The sequence below is a fragment of the Lissotriton helveticus genome, chromosome 2_1 (genome assembly GCF_964261635.1).
Source record: "Lissotriton helveticus chromosome 2_1, aLisHel1.1, whole genome shotgun sequence".
NCBI classification, from domain to species: Eukaryota; Metazoa; Chordata; class Amphibia; order Caudata; family Salamandridae; genus Lissotriton; species Lissotriton helveticus.
This window is the reverse complement of record NC_136059.1, coordinates 1,974,167,989-1,974,191,310: the sequence shown is the minus strand read 5'-3', so window position 1 is coordinate 1,974,191,310 and position 23,322 is coordinate 1,974,167,989. Positions and strand designations below refer to the sequence as shown.

The 23,322-nt window shown below is 45.7% G+C and overlaps 1 protein-coding gene across 2 annotated transcripts in view; it reads left to right on the top strand.

Annotated features, from left to right (window-relative positions):
• SH3D19 (SH3 domain containing 19) overlaps positions 1-23,322 on the top strand; it is a 656,725-nt gene that overhangs the window by 349,401 nt on the left and 284,002 nt on the right. For both annotated transcript variants that reach the window (XM_078676919.1, XM_078676918.1), the window contains exon 6: positions 13,007-13,196. In XM_078676919.1, coding sequence (XP_078533045.1) covers positions 13,007-13,196 — 190 coding nt within the window. The remainder of the gene's footprint in view (positions 1-13,006; positions 13,197-23,322) is intronic.

Genomic DNA, 23,322 nt, shown 5'->3' with positions numbered 1-23,322 from the left:
TGAGGGTGAGTGATTGAGGGTGAGGTGTTGAGGCTGATGTTTTGTGGGTGAGTGAGGGTGAGATGTTGATGGTGAGTGAAGGTGAGGTGTTGGGTGAGGCGTTGAGGGTCAGTGAAGTTGAGGGTGGTTGAGTGAGGATGAGTGAGAATGAGGGTGAGGTGAGGAGTTGAGGGTGAGTGAGGGTGAGGTGTTGAGGGTGAGTGAGGGTGAGTGAGTGTGTGATGTTGAGGGTGATTGAGGATGAGTGAGAGTGAGGGTGAGTGAGGATTTGAGGGTGAGGCGTTGAGGGTGAGGCGTTGCTGGTGAGTGAGGGTGAGAGTGATTGAGTGTGAGTGAGTGTCAGTGAGGGTGAGGTAGCGTCTTACTGATTGCCCGTGAAAAGCCCAATTATCTTCTTATATGTGAAAAAGAATGAAATGCGATAGGTACATTTTACAAAAAATATTTTGAGCTTATGTGTTGTATTTATTGTTATTAAATAGCACTCGCTCGGTAGGGAGGCTACTTCAGAGCTGATAAAAACAGAATTATACATTTAATAAACTGTCATTGTTCGTCCTGTGTGTTTAAGCGTAGTTGAGACATTGACAGCACGAGTCTGAAATATAAATGAAAACAACGCAGCAGGACCCAGCGCCTTTTCATCCCTAAAAGTATTTACCATTTGAGGAAGGACAAGGCGCGAACCCGAAATGCATCGAGGGGTGTGATGTACAAGTTGTCTATCTAGAATGTGAACGATTGTCCGATAAAGTATTTCAATCAATCATGCAATAGAAATATAGAAAATTATTTTCAGCTAAGAAAAGACAAATGCACCAGTTTACGTTGGGATGACTGAATGCCAGCCACGGATACAAGAAAAGTTATCAGGGATTCCAGGCTGCAATCGCGTAGAGTGTTAGGGGGTGTGAGGGGGGGAGGATGAGTGAAGTTATTTGCGTAAGAGAGTGTGTGAGTGTGTTAGTGTGAGGGTGAGTAAGTGTGTGTGAGGCTGAAGGTGTGTGATGGTGTATGAGGGAGATGTTGTTTTAGCGTTACTGAGCGGGTGTGAAAGAGTGTGATAGTTTTGTTGTGTGAGGGTGATGTTAAGAGTGTGTGTATATGTTAATAATAATTAAGTAATGTGTTGTTTGTAACAAAAGGTGTCACATGTCCCCTTTGTATTACTTCTGTCTTATGTGTATATTAGTATGTAATTTTAAATGTGGCTGGAGGTGGCATTGGAAATGCAATAGGTCTCGCAGCATTAGAGTTTGTGCTTTTAGAATTGTTTATGGTTTTTTTTTTTTTTATCTTTAGCATTTTTGTTTCCTGTAGGCAATGCTAAAGAATTACAAAGAAAAAAAGCCATAAACAAATCTAAAAGCTCTAACTCAAATGCTCCGAGACCTATTGCATGCACCCATTCAGTTGTTGGCCTCTCAGCTGAGTCTGCCAACTAGACAACAAAGTGGAGGTGGGGCGGTTAACTAATGAGGCAGTAAAAAAAAAAAGCGTTCTGAATTAGTGAGACCGTGGCAGAAGTGCAGGCTACCTGACTCTGAACTATCCCACAAAGTGGGTCATCACACTGCCCTCCAAAAACTAACAAAGGGAGCTAAGCGGCCCTCCTGTCCTTTACAAGTGACCCCTGGGTAACAGCAGCATTGGGCTGATGTGTCTCAACTCAACACCAAGAGATATGTTAAATAAGGGGGCATATAAATAAACTGTACTTGCATGTGTTCTGTCAGGCCCCTAGCCAGAAGTAAGTGTTTTGGGGGGATCATCAACAAACAACAGTGGTTGCGTGTGTGTGTGTGGGAGGGGGTCTCACATCAGAATAGTTTTTTGAAAAACCTTTCAAAATGGTGTGGCTTTGAAGAATGAAGTGCGGATGTGCTGCTGCAACCGCAGATTGGAATCCGGCCCAACTTGCCATCCAGCGGTGGCCCACGAAGCACCAACGTGCTTTAATGTTAACTTCCGCTCTCGGCGCCTTAAGATACCATTCTGTAGGTACTCTATAAATTGTTTTAACGTAGGTGGTCGCCTGCTACAAGATTCAATTCTAACCTGGAAGTTGTGGAAAGTGCCGCAGGGCAGTGGTTTCTCTGCTCTTTCTAGCTAAGATGATGGATGGTGCCGGTGGGGGAGGGTGGCACTGAAGTTCTCTCCGGCCCCTGGAGTCATCAGGTAGCTTGCTGCAGGAGAGATAAGAAAAGGGGCGGCGTCCGCCCAGCGCACAAAGGCGGTGGATGAAGGCTCTCCACCAATAACCCCGGCAGGAGGCGGGTGAGGAGAGGGAGGGTTAGTCGATGGTGAGGGGGTGCAGTGGCTGCTCTGGGAGGTCCGGGCACAGCAGCACCCCTCCCGGCCAAGCTCCGGAGACAGTAGCTTCTCTTGGACCGGCTGCTGGTAATGGATTAATGGGCAGAGGGGAGGCGGTGTGGGAGGGGAAGATGAAAGAGGCTGGGCATGGGCGGGGAAGGCAGTCGAGACACAGAGCACACAGTGAAATAGAGGAGAGGCAGGGGCGAGAGAGCTGAGAAGAGGAGGAGGAATGCAGGAAGAAGTGTGTGTGTGGGGGGTTGTTAAAATAGAGGTGGCGTTGAGAGAGGAGGAAAACCCAAAGAAATCTCAAATTAAAAAAGAGAAATAGGCTTCTTCCGGCTGGATATGAAATTACAAGTCTGATGTTGAGGGTTTCTGCTGGTAGAAATCTGTTTTCAGATAGTCGGACAAATCTGACGGATGCTAAAAGTGACTAACTCGAACCAGGAGGCAGAGCCTATTTAGCTGCATCTCCGCGTATGTCCGCCCCGCTTAAGCAGCACTACAAAGAAAGACTGAATATTTATTTTAATATATTTAAAAAGTAAGGGTTGTTGGAGAAATGGCTGTACATCCACCCACCCAATAAGAGTGGGCAGACAAATAGTCACCTGGAAAGAATACTTTCTAAACTTTAAAAAGTTGACAATAAGCAACTGGAAGGAAGAGATGGGGCTGCGCGAAGGGTCAAAACAATGGCAAGTCCCAATTGTGTGCAGATGGGTTTGGTGAGGCTAATTAATAAAAACATCGTTAAACATTGAAGATTACAGGTTTCGTACTTACGACGTGCAAAAGTCACGAAGTAGGGCTGACACTTGTTTTGCTCAAAACACAGACAAGGCAAGGCTAAACTGCTTGGAGGCGATTTTCTAAGCAGGAGTGACGGTCTTTTCTATTTGTGAAAGAGACATTCCTTTTAGCCAAACATGGTGTCGATTTCTCTGTTGATTCGACCCCTTCTATTCCTGACTCTGCTTGCCGGTCCATGCAAATGAAAAATCCCTTGTTTTACGCCCCTACCAGGTGTTTCTAAATGTTAATGTGCGTGTATATGTTTTATAAGACACAGCCAGTGAGATAACAGGAGGTTATCGCCCCGCCCCCACAAACACATGCTGGCCGGAGACAAAAGGCAGCTGGAGTATGTGTGACCCCGGATCCCTGAGTCCTGTTTGTTAAAGCATGTAGACTTTGTTTATGTTGGGCGCATGTTATCATGTTTTGTTTTAGAGAGCTCAAAGAGAACCCTGACACGCGCCTTACCAATAGCAGAGAGGTCTGGGTGGGCGAGATATGCATTTTACGATAACTAGGGTTAAGGGGCTTTCCTTTACGTACTGAAAGATCTGCGGCAGGAAGTTGTCAACGTAAATAAACACCTGGATACAAACCAAATTGTCCTATGCCTACTTTGTACAAACGTGCAGGTAAGAGCAGAAAAAGAAACACCTGGATGCATTAGCGACTTCGCAGAATTCTGTAAGAAGTGCTGCGACTGCTAGAGGTGGAAGGTGAATATGCCACAAACCGACCCACACTTCCGACACAGTTCTGGGCAGTGAAGCGGAGGGCGGTCTGAAGTTGAATTGGGAAAAGCTTGTGCTGAGTGTTTGGTTACAGTTCTGGGCGGAGGCAGGAGAAGCTTGTGCTGGAGTTCCTAGGATGGGCGGTGCTGGCAGACTACCATTTACGTAGTAACAACAAGAAAGGGTGGAGGGGGCAGGGGAGGAGGGGGCAGGGGAGGAGGGGTCCGGGGAGGAGGGAAGGGCCAGAGGGACTTGATGGGAGTGGTGGGGGGGAGGGGGAGGGTATAGAGAGGGAGAGGAGGAGAGACAGGACAGGGGGAAGCAGCAGAGACACGGCGGGTAAAATAAACAAACAAGCCTTTCACCGTAACACGGCTGGCAGGGGAGGGGGCGGAGAGGGGAGAGGTGCGACACGGCAGTAGGAGGAGGAGGGGGGAGGAGAGTAGGGGAGGCACGGCCTAGCGGCAGGCAGGCAGGGGAGGAGAGGAGGAGGGGGGAGGAGAGTAGGGGAGGCACGGCCTAGCGGCCGTGCAATCAAGTAGTGAGGGGGCGGAGCTGGGGGAGGCTGTGAGAGAGAGTAGGCAAGGCAGGCGGCTGGGGGCATGTGCACGCGCTTTTAAGCTCAATGCACATGCGCATTGAGCTTAAAAGTCACGGGCACTGCAAGGAATCGCCACGATTCCTTGCAAGTTAGATAAAGTCTGGATGAGCCCCTATAGTCTCGCTTGCTCGATGCGCATGCGCATCGACAGGCGAGACCTAAAAAAGAGCACCATGTGAACTTATCAACATATACTTGGTCTCAGCAGGAAAGCCATTTTGAAATAAGGTTCCCCCCCCCACTCAGTGCATTGAAGCACATATCCACAAAGTGAAAGGAAGATGGTGATTGACCTTGTAATATAGGACACCCTGCTTATTTAAATTTCAGGCAATATTCTCCCTCTCAAGATTGGTGATCCCCACGGGAGGTGTTCAATTGAGCATAAGGGAAACAAATAAGAAAAACATGAATAGCTTGATGGGGCAAACCATTGCATAGAAATTTCTACACTTATTCACACAATTACCTTCACTCAAATTCCTCAGTGCTTATCAGAGTACTTGAAGCTGGTTAAGGATTTTGAACCAGTTTTGAATTTGTCACATTCCTAAGAGCAGCATAGAGAGGAATATTGTGATGTGCAAATTTGTTCTTTTTTATGTATTCTGGATCTCTGGCCTTCTGAGGAATGTGATCATCCAGAGCGCATCAAAGATGTGGTGTTTGTCGGCCAAGCAGTTCATATTTTTAAATGAAGGCAATGCAAATCATGCCTTCAGATTCGCATTTAATGTTGGTTATTATGACAAGCCAATAAATTTGTTTTAATTGAGGTGGCTGGAATTTCTTTGATTTGTGATGAGGAAGGGAGTGATGTGCAGAAAAGATTTGAGGTTTGTCAGGGTGTCGAATAGGAAACAGTTTAACAGGTCATTGGTAGTTCTTGTATGAGACGGGATGATGGCCTCCCCAGTGCAGCATCATTTGCTAGTAGGCCGTACATGTTTGATTCTGGGAAGGAGGCTTTATTGCAGATGGGCCATTGGGATATTTTTCATGCGACTCGTAACGGTTTAAATCTGTTTTATTATTTCGGGAGGAAACAACTATGCAAACAACCACTATCATTTGAGACCTTACCAGGAGGACCAGCTGTGCTCAGCAACTCTGTAGATGCAGTGGAACCAACAGAACCCCAACCGAGTCCCCCTCCTCTCCCCTCCGTACTCACCTTGGGATAGTGTATGCCTGACAAGCCTCTCCTCTCCAACCCCTCCTTCTAGTCCTAATGTGCGCTTTCTGTCATGAAAGTATCACTTTCCATGTCTGTCAACCACGAAAGTCGTAAGTATCTAGGACTGTCCAGCTCATCAAATTCCAAGGCGAGGAGCGGTATGAACAGCCTGCATGTGTCCTGGAACTCCGCAAAATGGGACATCATTACCATGGTCAGTTTCTTCATGCCCTAGATATCAGACCTGAAAATAGCAATGACATTCTTGTTCTGGAAGGCCATAGTCCTTGCTTAGGCGCTCAAAAAAGAGAAGTCCCTTAACGTCGAAGAGATGGCTCACCAACTTGCAGCCTGAGCTCTTTCACGCATGAAACGCTAATGCCTGGAGACCTAAAGAGAACTTTGGGTTCCCTACTAGAGGCATGAGAGAGAAGGGTATCCACCCCCTCTGAGTGCCCACAGAGTCCGATACTGCCCATGTGTTGAACCTCAAAGTCTAAAATAGCAGGCTGCACTTTGTCAACTATGTCTGGGCAATGCAATAAAGAATCGCAATGTCTCCATACCCCGGAGGTCAAACGCGGATTATCAACTTGTAGGGTAAAGGTCGGGAGGGGCTGGCCCCATAGGGCCCTAGGATTAGTGTTTGTGATTTTAACCATAATGTGTAGAGCAGTAGTAATATGTATAGTTTCTGGTTTGAGGATGGGCGACCCTCCATAGGTTTGTGAGCCCCACCTCCCACAACCACTCCACTCCATCCCCCCCCCCTCCCTCCAGTCCCCATCCCTCTCTTCCCAAGAGATGGGCCCTGCTTGACTATGCTATTGCCCCGGGTGATCAAGAGCATTATCCATTACTAAGTTGAAGTCCCAACCCCCTGTTAAGTGACCGTAGTGTGCCCCGCAGCGCGTTTTTCCAAAATTGCTCCTGACTTTCGTTAGGTGCGTAAACTGAGACGGTGAAGAAGAACCCACCCACATGCACACAGAACACTAACAGTTCTGCCTCTTAAATCAGCTGTTTTGTCCATAACGTCAATCAATGCCAATAACAGGACAGGAGGTGAAGCTCCTGCAGGAGTCAGGTTTCTCCCTGGTTGTGGTCCAAGAAGTTCTACCAGCCTTCTGCTTAGTAAGGTTATTTAAGCCTCAAAAATTGAATCTGATGACCTTCAACTCAGCTGTGGCAGGGATGAGTGTTGGTGTTCGTGTTGGAACCTCTTAGAGGTTGAGTGCAGGGATCAAGATCAAACTCTGGGTGAAGATCACAAAGAGACCCCAACCCAAGGAAAGCAGGCCTCTATAGGGCGAGTACTAATACCCTTGAAACCCCTAATAAACAATAAAACATAAACAAGCAAACAGATGAATAGTCCAACAGAACTTGTCAGTTGCCACAACGTCACCCCGGTTAACTCCAGGGTCGGAGGGTAAACGCTGTACTTCCGGTAACATGCCCAAAGGTTTCCGGCTCCCCCAACCACCACATCAGTGATCGGGACCTACTACCAATCCAGGGCCCTGATGGCAGAATCAGTGACTGAGTCAGTGCTCACTAGCATCCTGTTTCTCTGGATCCCTTGCCAGCATGTCAATGACCTCTTGCCTCAACAGCACCATTGCTGCATGGACTGGCTGAATTCCCTGGGGCGAACATCTCACATTTTGCCCCTTTGACGGACCATCTATCGGAGGTCCTCCACCAGGGCTCTGGTGGGAGGGAAATCTTAATTCCCTTTGAAGGTTCGCTCCTTTCTTCCTTGACTGTGGCTTGGAGGCGTCCTGCCTCAGGGGACCCGGTGCCTCAGCATCTTCTGCACCGGCACCTCCCAGCGCCATGTGACCCGGCTTGTCTTTCCCTTCACCCCTCAGCTGCCAGACCCCTTTTGCGGACTGCTTTTCCCTCCCTGCCGCCACTGTTGACTCCCCCCATCCCGAGAGGCCCGCTGGCTGGACTCTTGGAGGCGCAACATGTTCGCTTCGACCAGCGCTGCCCTGCGGGCCCTTAACACCTTGTGTGTGCTGGCTAGGGCCTCCTCCTGTTTGTGGGACTCTGCTGAGTCTCTGGGATCCACAGCGTCCCAGGAGTCTGGTCAGGTGGACTTACGGCATCATGCGTTGGATGGCCGGAAGCTTGCGGCGTTTATTCTCCGCTCCGTTGTGGACATTTCAGAGGTGCTGGGCCGGGCCATGGCTTCCTCAGTCACTCTCCGTCGCCATGCTTGGCTTCGGGACGGAGTATTCCCTGAGAATATTCGGGAGAGACTCTTCGACCTTCCATTTGATGGCAGCCTGTTGTTCCATGCCCCGGCCGACTCCGACATCCAAAGGCTCTTGGCAGGACTCCGTCCTCCTCCTCCTCCTACTCCGCCTTATCCTCCTCCTCCTCTGTCCCCTCCACAGTGACTCCTGAGTTGGGTTGATTCTGGGCCTTCTTAGGCCGATTGTTCTGGCTGTGGAGTGGGTTTTCTGGCTGTTTGCGTCCTTCCTTGGGTCTTTGGCATTGTTGGGTGCTGGACGTCCCTTTTGTTGATTATGGGTGTGTGTTCTGCAGGAGTTGTTGCGCAGACTTGGCCCTGAGATTAGGCCTTCTGCTTTGCTTGGGCTGCCTGTTAAGCCTTCCGCAGGGGTGTTTTTTTTTCCCTTGGCTCTTTTGTTTTTTCCTCTGCTGCGGAAGTTCTTCCAAAGAGGGTTCCCATATCTTGGGACTTCATGTACCCTTTGTGGGGTAGTGGTAGCGGTTATATGGCTTGCGCTCTGCTAGGGGATTCTGGTCGCCTTCGGGTGCCTGTTCTCCATGGCATTTAGGTAGGTTGCTTTTGCTTCCTGAGGTCGTATGTGTGGCCACTCGTAGTGCTGTGCCCGGGCATCTCCCCTTCTCCTTGCCCCTGTCCTGAGGTCTGGGATGGTTCTGTGTTCTCCCTTGACAAGTGCCGCCTACTCAGCCTTCCTGGGGCCTCGGGCTGTTCGTCTTGCTTCTGGTGGCTTTTGACTGCCGGCGCTGTTCTGGCTGGCAGGTTGCTCTCCATCTGAAGTGGGTTCGCCTTCTTTTTCCTCGTTTCCTTGGGCCCCTAGGCTTCTTTTGCTCTTCCTGTCTTGGCATTGGATGGAAGCTATGTTGCCTTGTGGGGGAGTGGGCTGCTTCAGCCTCTCCGACCTTGCCCTTGGTTCCTCTGCTGTGAGTGTACGAGCCTCTTCAGCCTTCTTTTCCCTCCTACATCCCCTTGGGGTCGGTGGGGTTCTGCTTGTGGGGGTTCCCATTGCCTGGCAGGGGCGAGGTTCTATCTGGTCCCCTGTTGGGCCCTCTGTTCTGTATTGTCTGGTGGGGTCCTTTCGCAGACCCTCCTTCCCAGGGGGTATTGCTAGGGTATCTATTCTACGTGAAGGAATCTGCGGCTAGTAGTCTCTATCAGATGTACGAGTTACTTACCTTCAGTAACGATGTATCTCGTAGAGACGATTCTAGCCGCAGATCCCTTCATGGCCTGCCCTTCCTCCCCTATTCTGCGAGGACCCTTGGGTTGGTCTTCGATACTCGCCTCCCGGTGGGGGGCTGTGTTTCCTGTGAGTGCCTTCTTTGTTCTTGACGAGCGGCTCCATCTGGGGTGGTTCATTCCTCCTTTGGTTCTTTGGAGGATGGGGTTCCTGTGCTCCGGTGCTCCGGTGCCCTGCTGCTCTGGCTACTCCAGGTTTTGGGGGATTGCTTTCTATCCCTGTCCTCCACTCCCTTCCTTACATTGCTATCCTCTGCTCTAGGGTCATCTGGCCATGTCTTGCCCTTGTCCCTTGTTAGTGGTTGCCCTCTATGTTGGGGTGGCTTTAAGGTTTGTTGTCCCTGTCTGTCTTGGGACTGGGCCCGTTTCTTGCTCAGGTTTGGGTTGGTAGGTTTACTACATGTGCCATTACTTTTACGCATGTCCTTTGCCTCTGGGGCACAGGAATGTTGAGGCTGTCTGTGCTGGCAGGGTGACTGCGCACGGTTCTGCTCGTTCTTTCCAATTTTTCTGCTCTTCGCACACTGTTCTCATGCTACCACATTTTTTTTAATCTGGTGGTTCCGCATTGTGGTGCGGAAAAGTTCTCAGAAGAAAACTGATGTAGGTGCTCCGGGGCGGGTCTTATGTGACCTCGCTGACGTCACGTACGTGGATGACAACTGGGCGGAGTCGCGTGATATGGCCCCGGCACGCAGGGATTCTGTGGCAAAAAAGTTTCCGGATCCAGTCTCAAGCCTGGGGATATTTCTACGTGAAGGAATCTGCGGCTAGAATCGTCCCTACCAGATACATTGTTACCGAAGGCTAGTAACTCGTACCTCAAGTGTACTGTTGATTGCAAGTGCAAATTCAGCCATAAGCAACAGAGTTCCGCTTTTGTGGTGGATATCCAGATTTAGTTGGATGCAAGGAATTATTTGAGTAAAATGGGGGCAAAGAGAGAGCAGTGCAGAAATTAATAAGCACTCCATATAAGTACAGCACTTCATGTTCTAGCAAGTTTAATTATAAAAAAATTCTCCAGTATAGGTGACTAGAATGTCGAAAACAGACAAATGGAAGTCAAAAAGGTTGCAGGATAAAGCAAACCATTTCAGCTGTGCCTGAGCTGATAGAATCCCCAAACTTTATCAAAGGATGGTTACAACTTAAGCCACGAGGAAAAAGTAAAATGAAAAGCCAAAAGAAAACAATGTGCTAGTTTTTTGCATCATGTGGGTCTTGAAGAAGTGCCCTAATGATTTGATGCAGAGATTGAACGCAGGGGCAAATAATGGAGTGTAGTGTATGTGACTGGAAGGGAGGACATCTGGAATATTCACTTTGAACAAGATGATGTCTATCTTTGAGAATTACAAAAGTGAAACACTCATCCTGTGTACATCTTGACCCTCCATAACCTCATCATATTGACAACAGTAGTCTTTTATAAGTTGGATATCCAAAGATTAAACAAAGGAGATGGGGTTTGCACTGATCCTTCAGGCTGTAAACGGTGGCCAAGATATTACGTGTATCGGTTATACCGAATCCTCTTTAGAAGGCAGCAGTTGCTGTTTTACTGAGAATGGAATTCCTAGTTTGGCACATTCATACTTATAATACCATGGTTGATAAAAGAGATACCCAGATACTTGCAAATGATATTCAGAAATTGTTTCGCATCAGGAATAAAGAGGACTCGTTGTCTGTTTTGCTCCCTGGATCATTGGATGCATTGCGGTGGTGGATAAAAGCCCACTTCCTGAAGGTTAGTGACACAGAATTGGAGATTCTCTTTACCAAGTGCTCTTTTCTGCAATGGAATCCTGGCTTATGCCTGAGGGTTCTTGTCCTGCACCTACGTTATTAGGAGTCTGGGGTGTCTTAACTGATTGGAACATCTCCCTGGCTCCTCAAATATCTGCTTCCTTTAAAGTCTGTACTTATTATCTATAGGTACTGAGATGTGCTGCAGTATTTTTAAAGCTGGCACAGAAGATCATGGTGTTTTGTGCACTTTCACCTTGTTGTTTGTATTTCTGTATATCAAGGTCTACCTGGCAAATCAATGAGAAGTCTGCAGCATTTCCAGAATTCCACTACTTGTGTCTTACTGGGCCTGGAAAGGTTCGATTTTGTTTCTGGCTGTTTGAACTCGACTGGTTGCCAGTACATAAAAGTTGTTTATTTAAAAAACATCTTGTCTGATACACCGGACATTTAAAAATAGTTTGTACCCACTTTATTGTCTAATGTAGCAAGAGATGAAGCAGAGTTAACCTTCGATCAGCATCACATTCCCATGTGTTGCCCCCCCCCCCCATAAAAATGCTCTAGGTTGGGCAAAATATATTTTCTGTACTTAGGGTCAACAATTGGAATTTTTTATCTTTGAAACTCAGGCAACTAGCTAACTCAGATAGCTTTCTCTTCTAGGTGGTGTTTCTAGCCCTCTTCAGCTTTCCTGTGTGCTGTGCTTGGGGATTTGCCCTGAATTCCCAACTGCTTGTAAAATACCAGGATTAGTACCCAGCTCCCAAGGCCGGTAGCTTAATGCTTAATTTAGAGTTTGGTGGTCAGGTTACTCCATCACAAATGTGATGTATTTTCCACCGCATTACAAAGGGAATTATATTATATTATATCCAGTAGTAAAGGAGGCTGTATTTAGGAACGCTTTGCAACTGCACTTGGAAGCACCTTTGTGTGTCTATGTTTTAAAAGTAACCAGTGAGAACAAAGTACATAAAAAAGCAAGTCACATGGTTGGTTTGGTTTGGTGGTCAGGTTACTCCATCACAAATGTGATAATATCTTGTCCACCTTATTATAAAGTGAATTATATTATATTCACTTGTAATAAGCGGGCCGGTATTTAGGAACACTGTCCCAACTGCACTTTGAAGCACCTTTGTGTGTCTATGTTTTAAAAACAACCAGTGAGAACAAAATACATTAAAAAAGCAAGTCATATGGTTGGTTTTCTGAGCAAGCATGTTTTTTTGGGTGTTTAACGTTATGCATCCATTGGTTTATTGGATCACGTCAGTGCTGCAAGAGGTGTGATTTCGGTCTGGCTTTGAAAAACACGACGGTGTTTACATTGCAGATTTCTGGTGGTACACTGTTCCAGGGTTGTGGGCGGTGGTATAAACACAGCAGTCACCTCTTTTGAGTGACCGGTACATTGTTCCGAGCAGAGTTGCTCAGTGGTGTTTAAGGTTTAGTATTGCATTGGGTGTATTAGAGTTCGGAGTCTTATAGTCATTTTGATTTTGAAAGAGATTCTTACTCGTGGAGTCTTTGCTGGGTTGCCACAGACTAATATTTCTTTTTTAGGCCAAATAAGAAGCGCCCTTTTTAGGATTTTTACAGTCTTTTAATACTGAAAGTTCTGAATAGGGAAAATGGCCAAATCTCATTGTAGATGATGCTGAATTGTACATCTATTCCTTGCTCCTCCCCCATATATTAAACCAGTCGTAAACTGCCTCCCTGCAGAATATGCCAGGTGTGGAACTATTGATCTCTGTACCACCCCAGGCCAATTTGTTCCGGATTCAGTTTATGAACAATCAAGCCAATTATTTTCAAAGTATTTATTTGCACACTTCAGAGCCAAATAATATTTCTCATTTTAATAATGGGGTCTTTCAAACCGGTTATTGATCTTTTTTTCACAACCATACCTTCCCTTTGGTCCATTCCTCACATACATATCTTGTTGTACTACCCAATAAGTTAGTGGAAATGTGACATTCTAGTTTTTAGTTTACAAACTGCTAACCAAATTGTATTACGCACACAGGCTTCTACTGAAGATGTTGTGCTACTTTGTTACTGAGTTGCAGAACATTTAGCTTTTGTATGTAAATCTCTCCACCCATTTCTGTTTTTCCTAGCTTCCTCCATCTTACGAGCAGGTGATCAAAGAAATCAACAGAGTACAGGTTACTACATCTACCAGTGATGTTGTTCCCAAACTTACCACTACATCTGCAACACAGACAGACTTTCCAGAGGACGCAGATGACTGTATCCCAGACAGCAGTGTGAATCAGCTTGTGCCGTGTGAAGCACAACCTGTTCCAAGTAAGTAGTTTCCCTTCTTAAGTTTACAAAGGCCTAGTAAAGCTTTTATTGTTTCGTAGTATAGCACCCACATTGATCTTCCTCTACAGTGCACATCTGAGCAAGGCTCAATGCCATGATCTTCTCAAACTGACCTGTCTCTTTTACGGCTAATACAAATAGTCTTGTGTCCTTTTCACCCAACCAAATTTAGATACAATGCCCTCAAAGTAGGGGACATTTCTGCTTTCTTCAAAGTTTGATCATGAGCTTCAGTGCATTGGACTGGAAACATTTCTTGGTCCCTGAGGAAGGCTCCAGTGACCCTTCAGGCACAGTCTAACTTCTAGTATAGGTGCTTGTTTCCTTTAAAGTTGGGCAGTGTTAGCTACTCTCTAAAATAGATTAGATAAAGAATCAAAAGAGCAAAGCTATTTAAATACTGCTCCAGAGCACCCAGTACTTTTGCAGTCAGCATATATAATTAATGGCAGAATAGCTGCATCCGGAACAGTTCATATGTATGTCTTCAAGGACTAGCTTTGTCCCTTTATTCTTCTCAAATCACATGTGACAACTGAGTGTCTCTTTCAATCAATCAATCACACGTTTCTTAAGCGCTACTACTCACCCTTGAGGGTCTCAAGAGCTGGGGGATGGGGTTTCGCAGGTTCCAGTCCAGCAAGTAGGGGGTCTGTCGAAGAGCCAGGTTTTGAGGTTTCTTGTGAAGATGGGGAGAGATGTCTGTCTGAGGTGGAGAGGGAGGGTGTTCCAGGCTCTGGCCGCGCGGAAAGAGAAGGAGCGGCCGCCTGATCTGGTCTTTCTGGTGCCGGGGACCACAGCCTAGGAGAGCTGGGCTTGATCGTATTGTCCTTTGGGGTGCGTGCAATTTGAGTCAGCTGTTCAGGTATGCTGTTCCGGTGTCATGGAGAGCCTTGTGAGCGTGTGTAAGCATCTTGAAGGTGACTCTTTGCTTCGATGGGGAACCAGTGGAGTGTGCGTAGATGCTGGGAGTTGTGGCAGTGTCTTGGCAGGTTGAGGACCAGTCTTTCGGTGGCCTTCTGGATGTTCTGTAGCTTGCGTGTGATGTTTTTATTTATTCCGAGTGGGGTTGGTGGTCTCTATACCATCTAGTAAATGTGATATCATACTCTTGTTATGACAGCATACATGCCAATAGACCCGATTAAGGCGAGAGACTCCTAATTTTTTAAGCCAAGAATGGCCTTCATATGATTTCCCCCGCTTTAAATCCCCCCACTCTGGTGCAAGTGAATACAGAAAATAAATCCCCTTGATTATTATATATATATATATATATATATTTTATCTTCCCCTCTCAGCTTTCCCAGTGTTGGCAAGTATGTGAGAGTTAAGGTCCAAAAGAACCCTATTAGGGTAACTAATTGTCCCAAAGTATAATGGTCGATGTCCAGAAACAGGCCCTCTCTTAATGATTCAAGGTTAATAATAGGTATATGCAGACTTTTTAGTACTCTACAAGAAACATATCTCTGCAGCCATCCCCATACCTGTGATAGAGCGCGCGGGTCACCCGACCAATAATTTCGCCACCTCCGGGCCCATATATTTCAAATCACCATATACATTGATCGGATGACCTCACGGTCTACTATCAATAATTTGTGAGTTCCTTTCGTTATTCTTCCGAGTACCCGACTTACCATCCACCGATGTGGGTACCTATGACCACAATGGATCAGGGAGCTAGTTGTAAAAGGAAAGGCAAAAAAATACAAACCCAATAAATAACATTCAAATTCTCTTTGTAAATGACCACGGACAACTGGAAGTTTTTAAAGTCTTTATCTAATTTAGTAAAATTCAGAAAATATCAAATTCACAGTAATTAAGCAATCAATGAACAGAATAACAGAAAGTATATAGCTAAATAGCAAATAAGTCAGTGCAACCATTTATAACTAATGGAACCAGGACACATTCAAAATGAAAGATCAGGAATTAGAACGTTTAAGATGAATCCCTAAAGATGGGATAGGCTTTGTTTAGGACTAGTATTCTAGAATTATCTCGAAGAATATGAGACAGGATTTCGGGACATATATATATCTATAGGAGAGACTATGAAGAGAGACACGCTATGCTTTAAGGCAAAAGTTCTTTAGATAGTTTAAGTAAGGATGTTCTAGACCATATCAGGAAATGACAAACTGCAATACAAAATATAATTTCTAACAGGTAGGGTAACATAGGAACACGTTATGAAATCAAAGCAAATGACTTTATGATTCAATGGTTGCGGAAAAAGCATGGAAAATTAACATATGCAAGGGTATGTCTTTATTGAAGCAAAAGACAGAAATTCAGAAAGGTGCAAGATTCAGAGTTTTCAGAGTGATATTTACCTAGACTGGTGTGGAAACCAAACCCTGGCCACGTGTCAGTTAAGGACAGGAACCCCTCAAGGAAGGATACCCCTCAATGGACAGCAGGTGCAGAATGGACACCCAGGACAGGACAGGAAGACCAGATAAGGATCAGGACAGGACCCTCAGGACAGGACCCTCAGGACAGGACCGGCACCCGCAGTTCGGAAGCAACGCCTGCGCTCCACCCTCTCTGCAGTTATCGATCAAGACCCTGATTGGGTCAGCGAACTCCCCGCAGAGTGCTCCGCCAGCACTTTAAGGTTTAGTAAAACCTTAGTCTATGGTCAAATTTCGGACAGAGTGCTCCGCAGCTCTCTGTATCTTCAGTCACCTATTGAGTGTGTTGGGTCAGTGACAGGTCAGCTAAACCAGACAAGTCGGACAATTTCCCTAGGTGAACCCAGGGTAGATATACTGTTTTGGGACGGTGTACCACCCCCCAATGTTGCAAAGTGTCAGAATCCCTCAATTTGGATTGGTCCTAAGGTAGGATTTGGGTAACACACCAATCAGAACAGACTATTTGGAGGCCTACTTTGCATCTCTGGGTACCGCCTAGCGAGATTGGGGTTCCCATGGGAAGCTGTACAGCAAACAATAGCATAACACACAATGTATCATATAAGGAGCAACTTTCTCCATTCTCGTAGGCCAGAGGTGGCTTTCCCATGAGCATCTTGACTGTGGCTGCCAGCTGGCTGAGTTCCACTGTCCAATGTTGCCACCTTTCAGTGCACCACGAGTATGCGCAGAAGAGACCTTCAATATGGCTCCCAACCGGTTCGGACCCCCATTTCCCGCAGTACATGAAAAGTAAGCGAAAACAAATTAAAACGTAGAAGTGAATGCATGAAAAACACATCATTGGTTTTGTACTTTAAACTTATCATTATAAAAATATACTATGCAGTTTAAACATTAGCAACATATACACGCTCACAAGAGCATCACCACGTTATTCACGAAAGCTGTGTATTACGCATGCGCACCCTTTCCCACCAAACTTATAACTACGTCAGGTCACGTGAGTGTGACTGACGCATGCGCAGAAGCAATTTTCCAAGCGGCGGCCATGTTTTAGAGACATGGATTAGTTGTATTAGAAACCACATATGCAAGCTTCATCTACTTCGTTCGAATATAAAAATAAAAGATTAGTAAGACGTACAAATTTATTAATTGATTACACAGGGGCGAGGTTCATGACTCGAGCAAGTCGCGATGCGAAGCTTGCTCTATCAATCCCCTCTTTGATGATATTTACTATCATCACAAAAATAATGGAACCAGATGCCAACTTCTCACACTTTATACAACTCTATCTCTTCCAGCAAGCGATTCAGCTTCTCTTTTTCATTTTTGGTAGGGTGAGAATTTTTCACCTTTTTGTATATCTGATTATTCATTTCCTCTAACTCAAGCTCATCCACACTCCGTTTCACTCCTCTGGCATTCACTTGATGCTTTCTGGTGTGCTTACGGCATTTGCAACAGACAAATATGAAAAATAGGATAAGACCTATAATTCCAATTGGCATCAGTACCTTAAACAATAAGCTTTTACCTAAGCTAGCAAGCCAATGACCTACATTTGAGAGACCATCTACCAGTCTCTTCCAGGCACTGTCAACCTCCAGTGGTCTGAGTTCCTTTCCCAAATTAGTAATGTTTTTCACATATCTTTTGAGCTGTACGCTTTTGTCCGGAATGTAAGTGCAACAATGTTGCGCCTTCAACATCCGGCAGACTCCGCCCTCTTTTGCTAATAAGGTGTCAAGAGCAAGTCTGTTCTGCAAAACCATTGATCTGATCGCAACCATTTCCGTATTGACCAGCAGAAATCCATGAGCTGTGTCAGTAGACAGCACATCCACTATAGTGGACAATTTGCAAATTCTGTGAGTGTTCAGAACCACTCCCACTCCAGGTATCAGTGCACTGAAAATACTACCCATTATTTCACCTACGCTTTCTCTTTTACTACGCACTAAGCCATTAGTATTTTCACTGCTTCCAGCAACTTCATTCACATGGTATATTTTCGGGAAGACAATGCCAAAATAGCAGCTTCCATACCAGTGATCCGGCAATTTGAAATAAGCCTTGTCTCCACATATATAATAAATTCCAGGAAACACAGGCTCTGACCCATTTTTGAAACCCCATCCTCCAATTACCTTGTAATTATGTTCACATTCACTGGAACCAATGAAAATGTTATTATAATAGCTAGTCTTCTCGCGGTGAAGACATAGCTTTCCTTTCCTTTCAAAATCCAGCAACAGAGCAGGTCCCGCCCCACCCTTTGAGGTGCCTTCCATGTCCTCAGCCCATCTTGGCGTTTTCTGTTTTTCTTCATCTGCCTTTCTTTTTATTTTTATTCTCCTCTTCTCTGCCATGTTCAGGAACATCTTTTCCTGCTCACGCAAAGAGCAGGTCAAGTTATCTCTGTGTGCGTCACCTATGTCTATATTACCTATAGTCAGGAAGTACTCGCCCATATAGCGAGTAACGTCACTTTTGGTATGTACAGGATTCAGGTTCCCACGTATAGGAAGTTCAGAAAAGATCACGTCATTGTTAGAGTAATAGTACTGTAATGGTCCTCTTTTGTAAAATAAGCTTGCTAAAATGCTACAGGATATTCCGTATGTCAAGGGCAGGTGATGGTATGTCACGCCTTCAGCTACAGAGGTAGGTAGCTTCATGCAGACATAGCAATCCTCAATTTCCATAGTCTCTACATAGTGTATTAACAAGTTTGCGAAAACATTTAAATGTGTCTTATTCTTAACTCCATGATAATGTAGTCCTCCCTCATCTGATGCTTCTAGGTCTCGTTTTGTTTGTTTGAGTGCTCTCTCATGTCTTGCTACACTCTGTGTTGACAGTTCTTCAATGTCAGTATTTACAATCTCAGTAGGGTCAATATTAGTATTTTTGCTCACCGCAAAAGTAATGAAAACTGTTAATCCTATCCAAACTAATATCACTATAATTATACTACATACACATACCTTGCAGCATGTTTTGCAACAACTGCGACTAGGTCTACCACTCACGTTTGAATCAGACATTTTGGCTCAGAAGAAGTTTCTCGACCCCTCTTTGTGTCTCTGCACGAGTAGCTTACTTTGTGCAATTTCACGGTGGCTCGTCTTCTTCTTCGGCAGAGTGCTCAGCGACTGGTTCTCCGTCGCTTTCGTCAGTTATATCAAGATCTTCAAATTCTTCCAAAACGAGCGTCCATTCAGGAGACTTGTACTTTTTGTTTTGTCTTTTTATTCGATCGCTCCTCCTTTTGGAAGTGTCTTCTGGTTGCTCTGCTATGCGAGAACTTCTCCTTTCTTCTGCACGTTTTTCTTCTACCGTTTTTATCCTCAGTCTCAATTTCTTTATGAATCCAGGCTCAATGTGCTTTCTTTTCTTAAGTCTTTTAGGTGGTACTGGTATTTCGTTTTCTTTTATTGCCCTTTTATTTTCATTTGTTTGTCGCAATTCTGCTTCCTCTTCTTCCCTTCCTATCTGACTAGTTCCAGGGCTCGTATCTATTTCTTCTGCCTGGTTACTAAACTGGCCTTGTTCAGGAGAGTTTTGTGTTTGCTTTTCAAATGTCTCTGCTACTGTTTCCTGAACACGTTCTTCTAACCCTATCTGATCCTGTTCGAGCACTTCGATCCCTTGATTTTCTTCTGCTCGAACTATTACACTATGTCTAGTCTGTCCCTTTTCGACATCAGGAGTCAGTGGAGGTGTATCAATTATTTGCTCAGTCCCTGTCTGGCCTTCTCCTTCCTCAGGTTTGATGTGAATCTCAATAGTCTGAGGTTCTTCGCCTGTGCCTTGCTTTTCCTCTCTATTCCACTCTCTACCTTCCCAAATTCGCTCCCTTGTTCTGATGGGGTCTTCGGTGAGGTCAATCAAGGGTATCCACTCATCTGGCCATATGCTTGGCAGCTAGTCATCAGCTACTTCTGGACCAACTTCTGGGAACCCCTCAGCAGGCTTGACTCTTGGTAGCTCGTCATCAACTACCCCCGGACCAACGTCTGCGGACCCCTCAGCTTGACTGGTACTGGGCTGTACGTCGTCAGTTACTTCTGGTCTTGCTTCTGCAGGCCCCTCTGCTGGACGGCCTTCTTCTCCAGGCTCCTTGTCTGGTAGTACCTTCTGGGTGTGGCTGGCGTGGATCCAATGGGGACCACCTGCACACTTCACTGCTGTGGTCGTTACCAGGATTACTTGGCGCTTCTGTCCCCACCTTGGTTCCAGGCAGCTCGACCGAGTATGCTTCTTTATTTTGACCCAGTCCCCTGGAACCAGTTTGTGGAGAGGAGTCGTTGGATTGGCGACGGCGTCTTCTCCGATCTGGCGAGAGATATAACGCACTTGGTCACCTAATCTCTTGCAATATTCAAGCACCAAATCATCAGTAATACTCAACAGTTTGCTTCCTGGTACCCACGCCTGTCTCATCACTCTTCCCATCAGGATTTCATGGGGGCTCAGGCCTGTCTTCCGGTCTGGAATACTTCGGAGTCCCATCAGAACCAGAGGCAGGGCCTTTACCCAGGTCATGCCAGATGCATCACACAATTTCGCTAGTCTTGTTTTGATAGTCCCGTTTATTTGTTCCACCACTCCAGAAGCCTCTGGATGATATGCACAGTGGAGTTTTTGCGAGATCCCAAAGGCCTTACAGAGCTGATCGATCACATCATTCTGAAAATGTCGGCCTCTATCTGATTCAATAGTGACTGGAACCCCGAATCTAGGTATCAGTTCTTTCAGTAAACACTTGGCTACTGTCAGTGTGTCACTTTGGGGAGTAGGGTAAGCTTCCACCCACTTTGAAAATAGGCAGACAATGACAAGGACATATCGTTTCCCTTCACAACGTGGCATGGTGATGAAATCAACCTGTATTCTCACAAAGGGACCCCCTGACCTCCCAATTCTCCCTAGTTCCACCATTGTTCTCTTGCCTGCATTGAACTGTTGACATGACAAGCACCTCTGGCAGAGGGACTCTGCTACTTTCCTGAACTTTTTGCTGTACCAAGTCTGTTGGAATACCAGAATCATGGCGTCCCTACCAATGTGTGATCCTTCATGTATCAATCTAGCCATTGTGCCAAGCAAGTGTCTGGGTAACACAGGCATACCATTTGGGCCCAAGATGACACCATCTTCACGTCTTTGTCTACACCCTTCTTCCTTCCACTTCTCTCTCATCTTGCCAGGGTGTCGCCTGCTGCCATTCTCTCACTTCATCCCATGTAGGCACTTCTTCAAACACTCGAAGTTGGCAGCTGTTTCCGGCCCCCCCCCCCCGTTTTAGATTTATGATCAGTCGATCCCTGGCGCATAATTTTGCCACTCGATCAGCGAAATCATTTCCCAAAGATACAGGGTCAAAGTCCTTCTTATGAGCAACACACTTGACCACTGCCAATTCCTTTGGTAATTGGATTGCCTCTAAAAGGTCTTGAACAATTTTTCCATTTCGAATAGGGGTACCTGAGGAAGTCAGGAACTCCCTCTGTAGCCATAATTGGCCAAAGTCATGCACAACTCCATAACAGTACTGACTGTCAGTATACACTGTTAGGCGTTCGTTTTTCCCCAATTTGCAAGCTTTCATCATAGCGATCAATTCAGCTACTTGTGCAGACTTTACTCCAAATAAATAACCTGCTTCTTCAATTTTGGTTAAGGAGACCACAGCATAGGCAGCATTCAGGCCTCCTTGTTCATGTCTTAGGCATGAACCATCCACAAACAATTCCTTGTCATGTTTAGGCAAAGGTGTTTCTTTAATGTCTGGGCGTGGTTTTGTGCAAAAGTCTGTTAAATCAATGCAGTTATGCTCATCTTCCTCCCCATCTTCCATATCCATGGAGTCGGGAAGCAGAGTGGCGGGGTTCAGAATGTTGCACCGGACAATGGTTATATTTGCAGCACCCACGAGAATCCTCTCGTATTTAGTCAGCCGACTAGGGGTGAGATACTGAGTTTTCGTTCTAGTTAGCAAAATCACCACTCCATGTGGAACATACACAGTTACAGGATGTCCCATGACAATGGATTCACTCTGCTCTAAACTTGTGCAAGTAGCAGCTACTGCTTTCAGACATCCTGGTAATCCAGCAGCCACTGGATCCAGGGTGGCAGAAAAGTATGCCACAGGCCTTCTGGTTGTGCCATGCTCCTGGGTTAGGACTGACAACGCGCAATTATCGCGAGTGTCACAGAACAGAGCAAATTCCTTGGAATAGTCTGGCATTCCCAACGCAGGGGCTGTACACAGACAATCTCGCAATTTTGTGAAGGCTGTTAAGCTTTCATCATCCCATTCTACAATATCCGGTGTTCCTCTCTTGGTCATTTTTATCAAAGGTCTGGCTAGGACTGCAAATCCCAGAATCCATTGCCTGCAGTATCCTATCACCCCAAGGAACATTCTGATTTCTTTCTGAGTACGGGGTAACTGCATCTTTTGAATTATTCTCACTCTTTCTGACGTTACTTTCCTGATGCCTTTCTCTATCTGGTGCCCCAGATATTTCACTGATTTTGCACAGAACTGTAATTTTTCAGGGGCCACTTTATGTCCCTTTTCACTCAGGTGATTCAGTAGGGCAATGGTGTCAATCACACAATCTTTATGACTTTTGGACGCCACCAAGAGGTCGTCTATGTATTGCACCAAAACAGAATTTCCAGGTAAGACCAAAGTTTCCAAGCATTTTTTCAAGATCTGATTAAAGATAGAGGGGCTTTCTGTATACCCCTGGGGGACCCTATTCCAGACATACACGTGACTGTTGAAAGCAAATGAGAAAAGAAATTTGCTGTCTGGATGCAAGGGTGTCGCAGGGTTTCTGTTCTCACACAGAACTGTGCACAGAGGAGTGGAACCTCGGCGAATTAGGGTGACCCAAAACTCACCTCAGTACCCAACTCACCCCTTACCGAGCTAGCTACAGTGTCTCATTGGACATATCAAACTCCCAATGTTTAGACAAACCAGAACATGAACTTACTGTACCTCAGGGTACGTGGAACTCATGAACACTCTTTCGTTATATTATCATTACAAACCAGAACATGGAGTAAAGAAGACACATGTGCATTTGAAATGTTTATTTACTAATGCCGTCTTCTCAGGCGCAGTATCTTAGATAATACAAGTATACTTATTATCAGTAGCAAAATTACCAGCATAGTTACTAAGACATAAAAAGCGAATGGTGACAGCATGTCAACATACTGTAATGAATAAGAGTTAACAACACTTATATCTCACCCTCCCTAACACATATATTATATTATTAGCTAAGAAGGTCTCTTTGGGTTGTTTTTAGGGCGGGCCCATACCTTAGTGTCCTAGCATGAAGGAATCACATCAGCATACACCAGCTCTCTCTGCATGTGCACCGCATCAAGTGTGTTCTATGTGCCTCGTGCAAAGCAATATCAATCCCGCCTGAAGCCAGAGTTGGCAAAGGCTGCACTTGTGTTATGACTATGAAGGCGTGGAGATCAGACCTCATAACAATTCCATATCGTGTTGTTCCTGAAACTTCAGCACTCTTCGTGCAGACATAGTTTATTAAGCAAAGCTGATATCAGAGCAATAACATATTATTCTCACATACACCATGGCAAACTACTAGGTTGAAAGCTAAGTCAACAATTAAGTGTCGTGTGCAGAAGTTGCAAGAAAGAAAAAT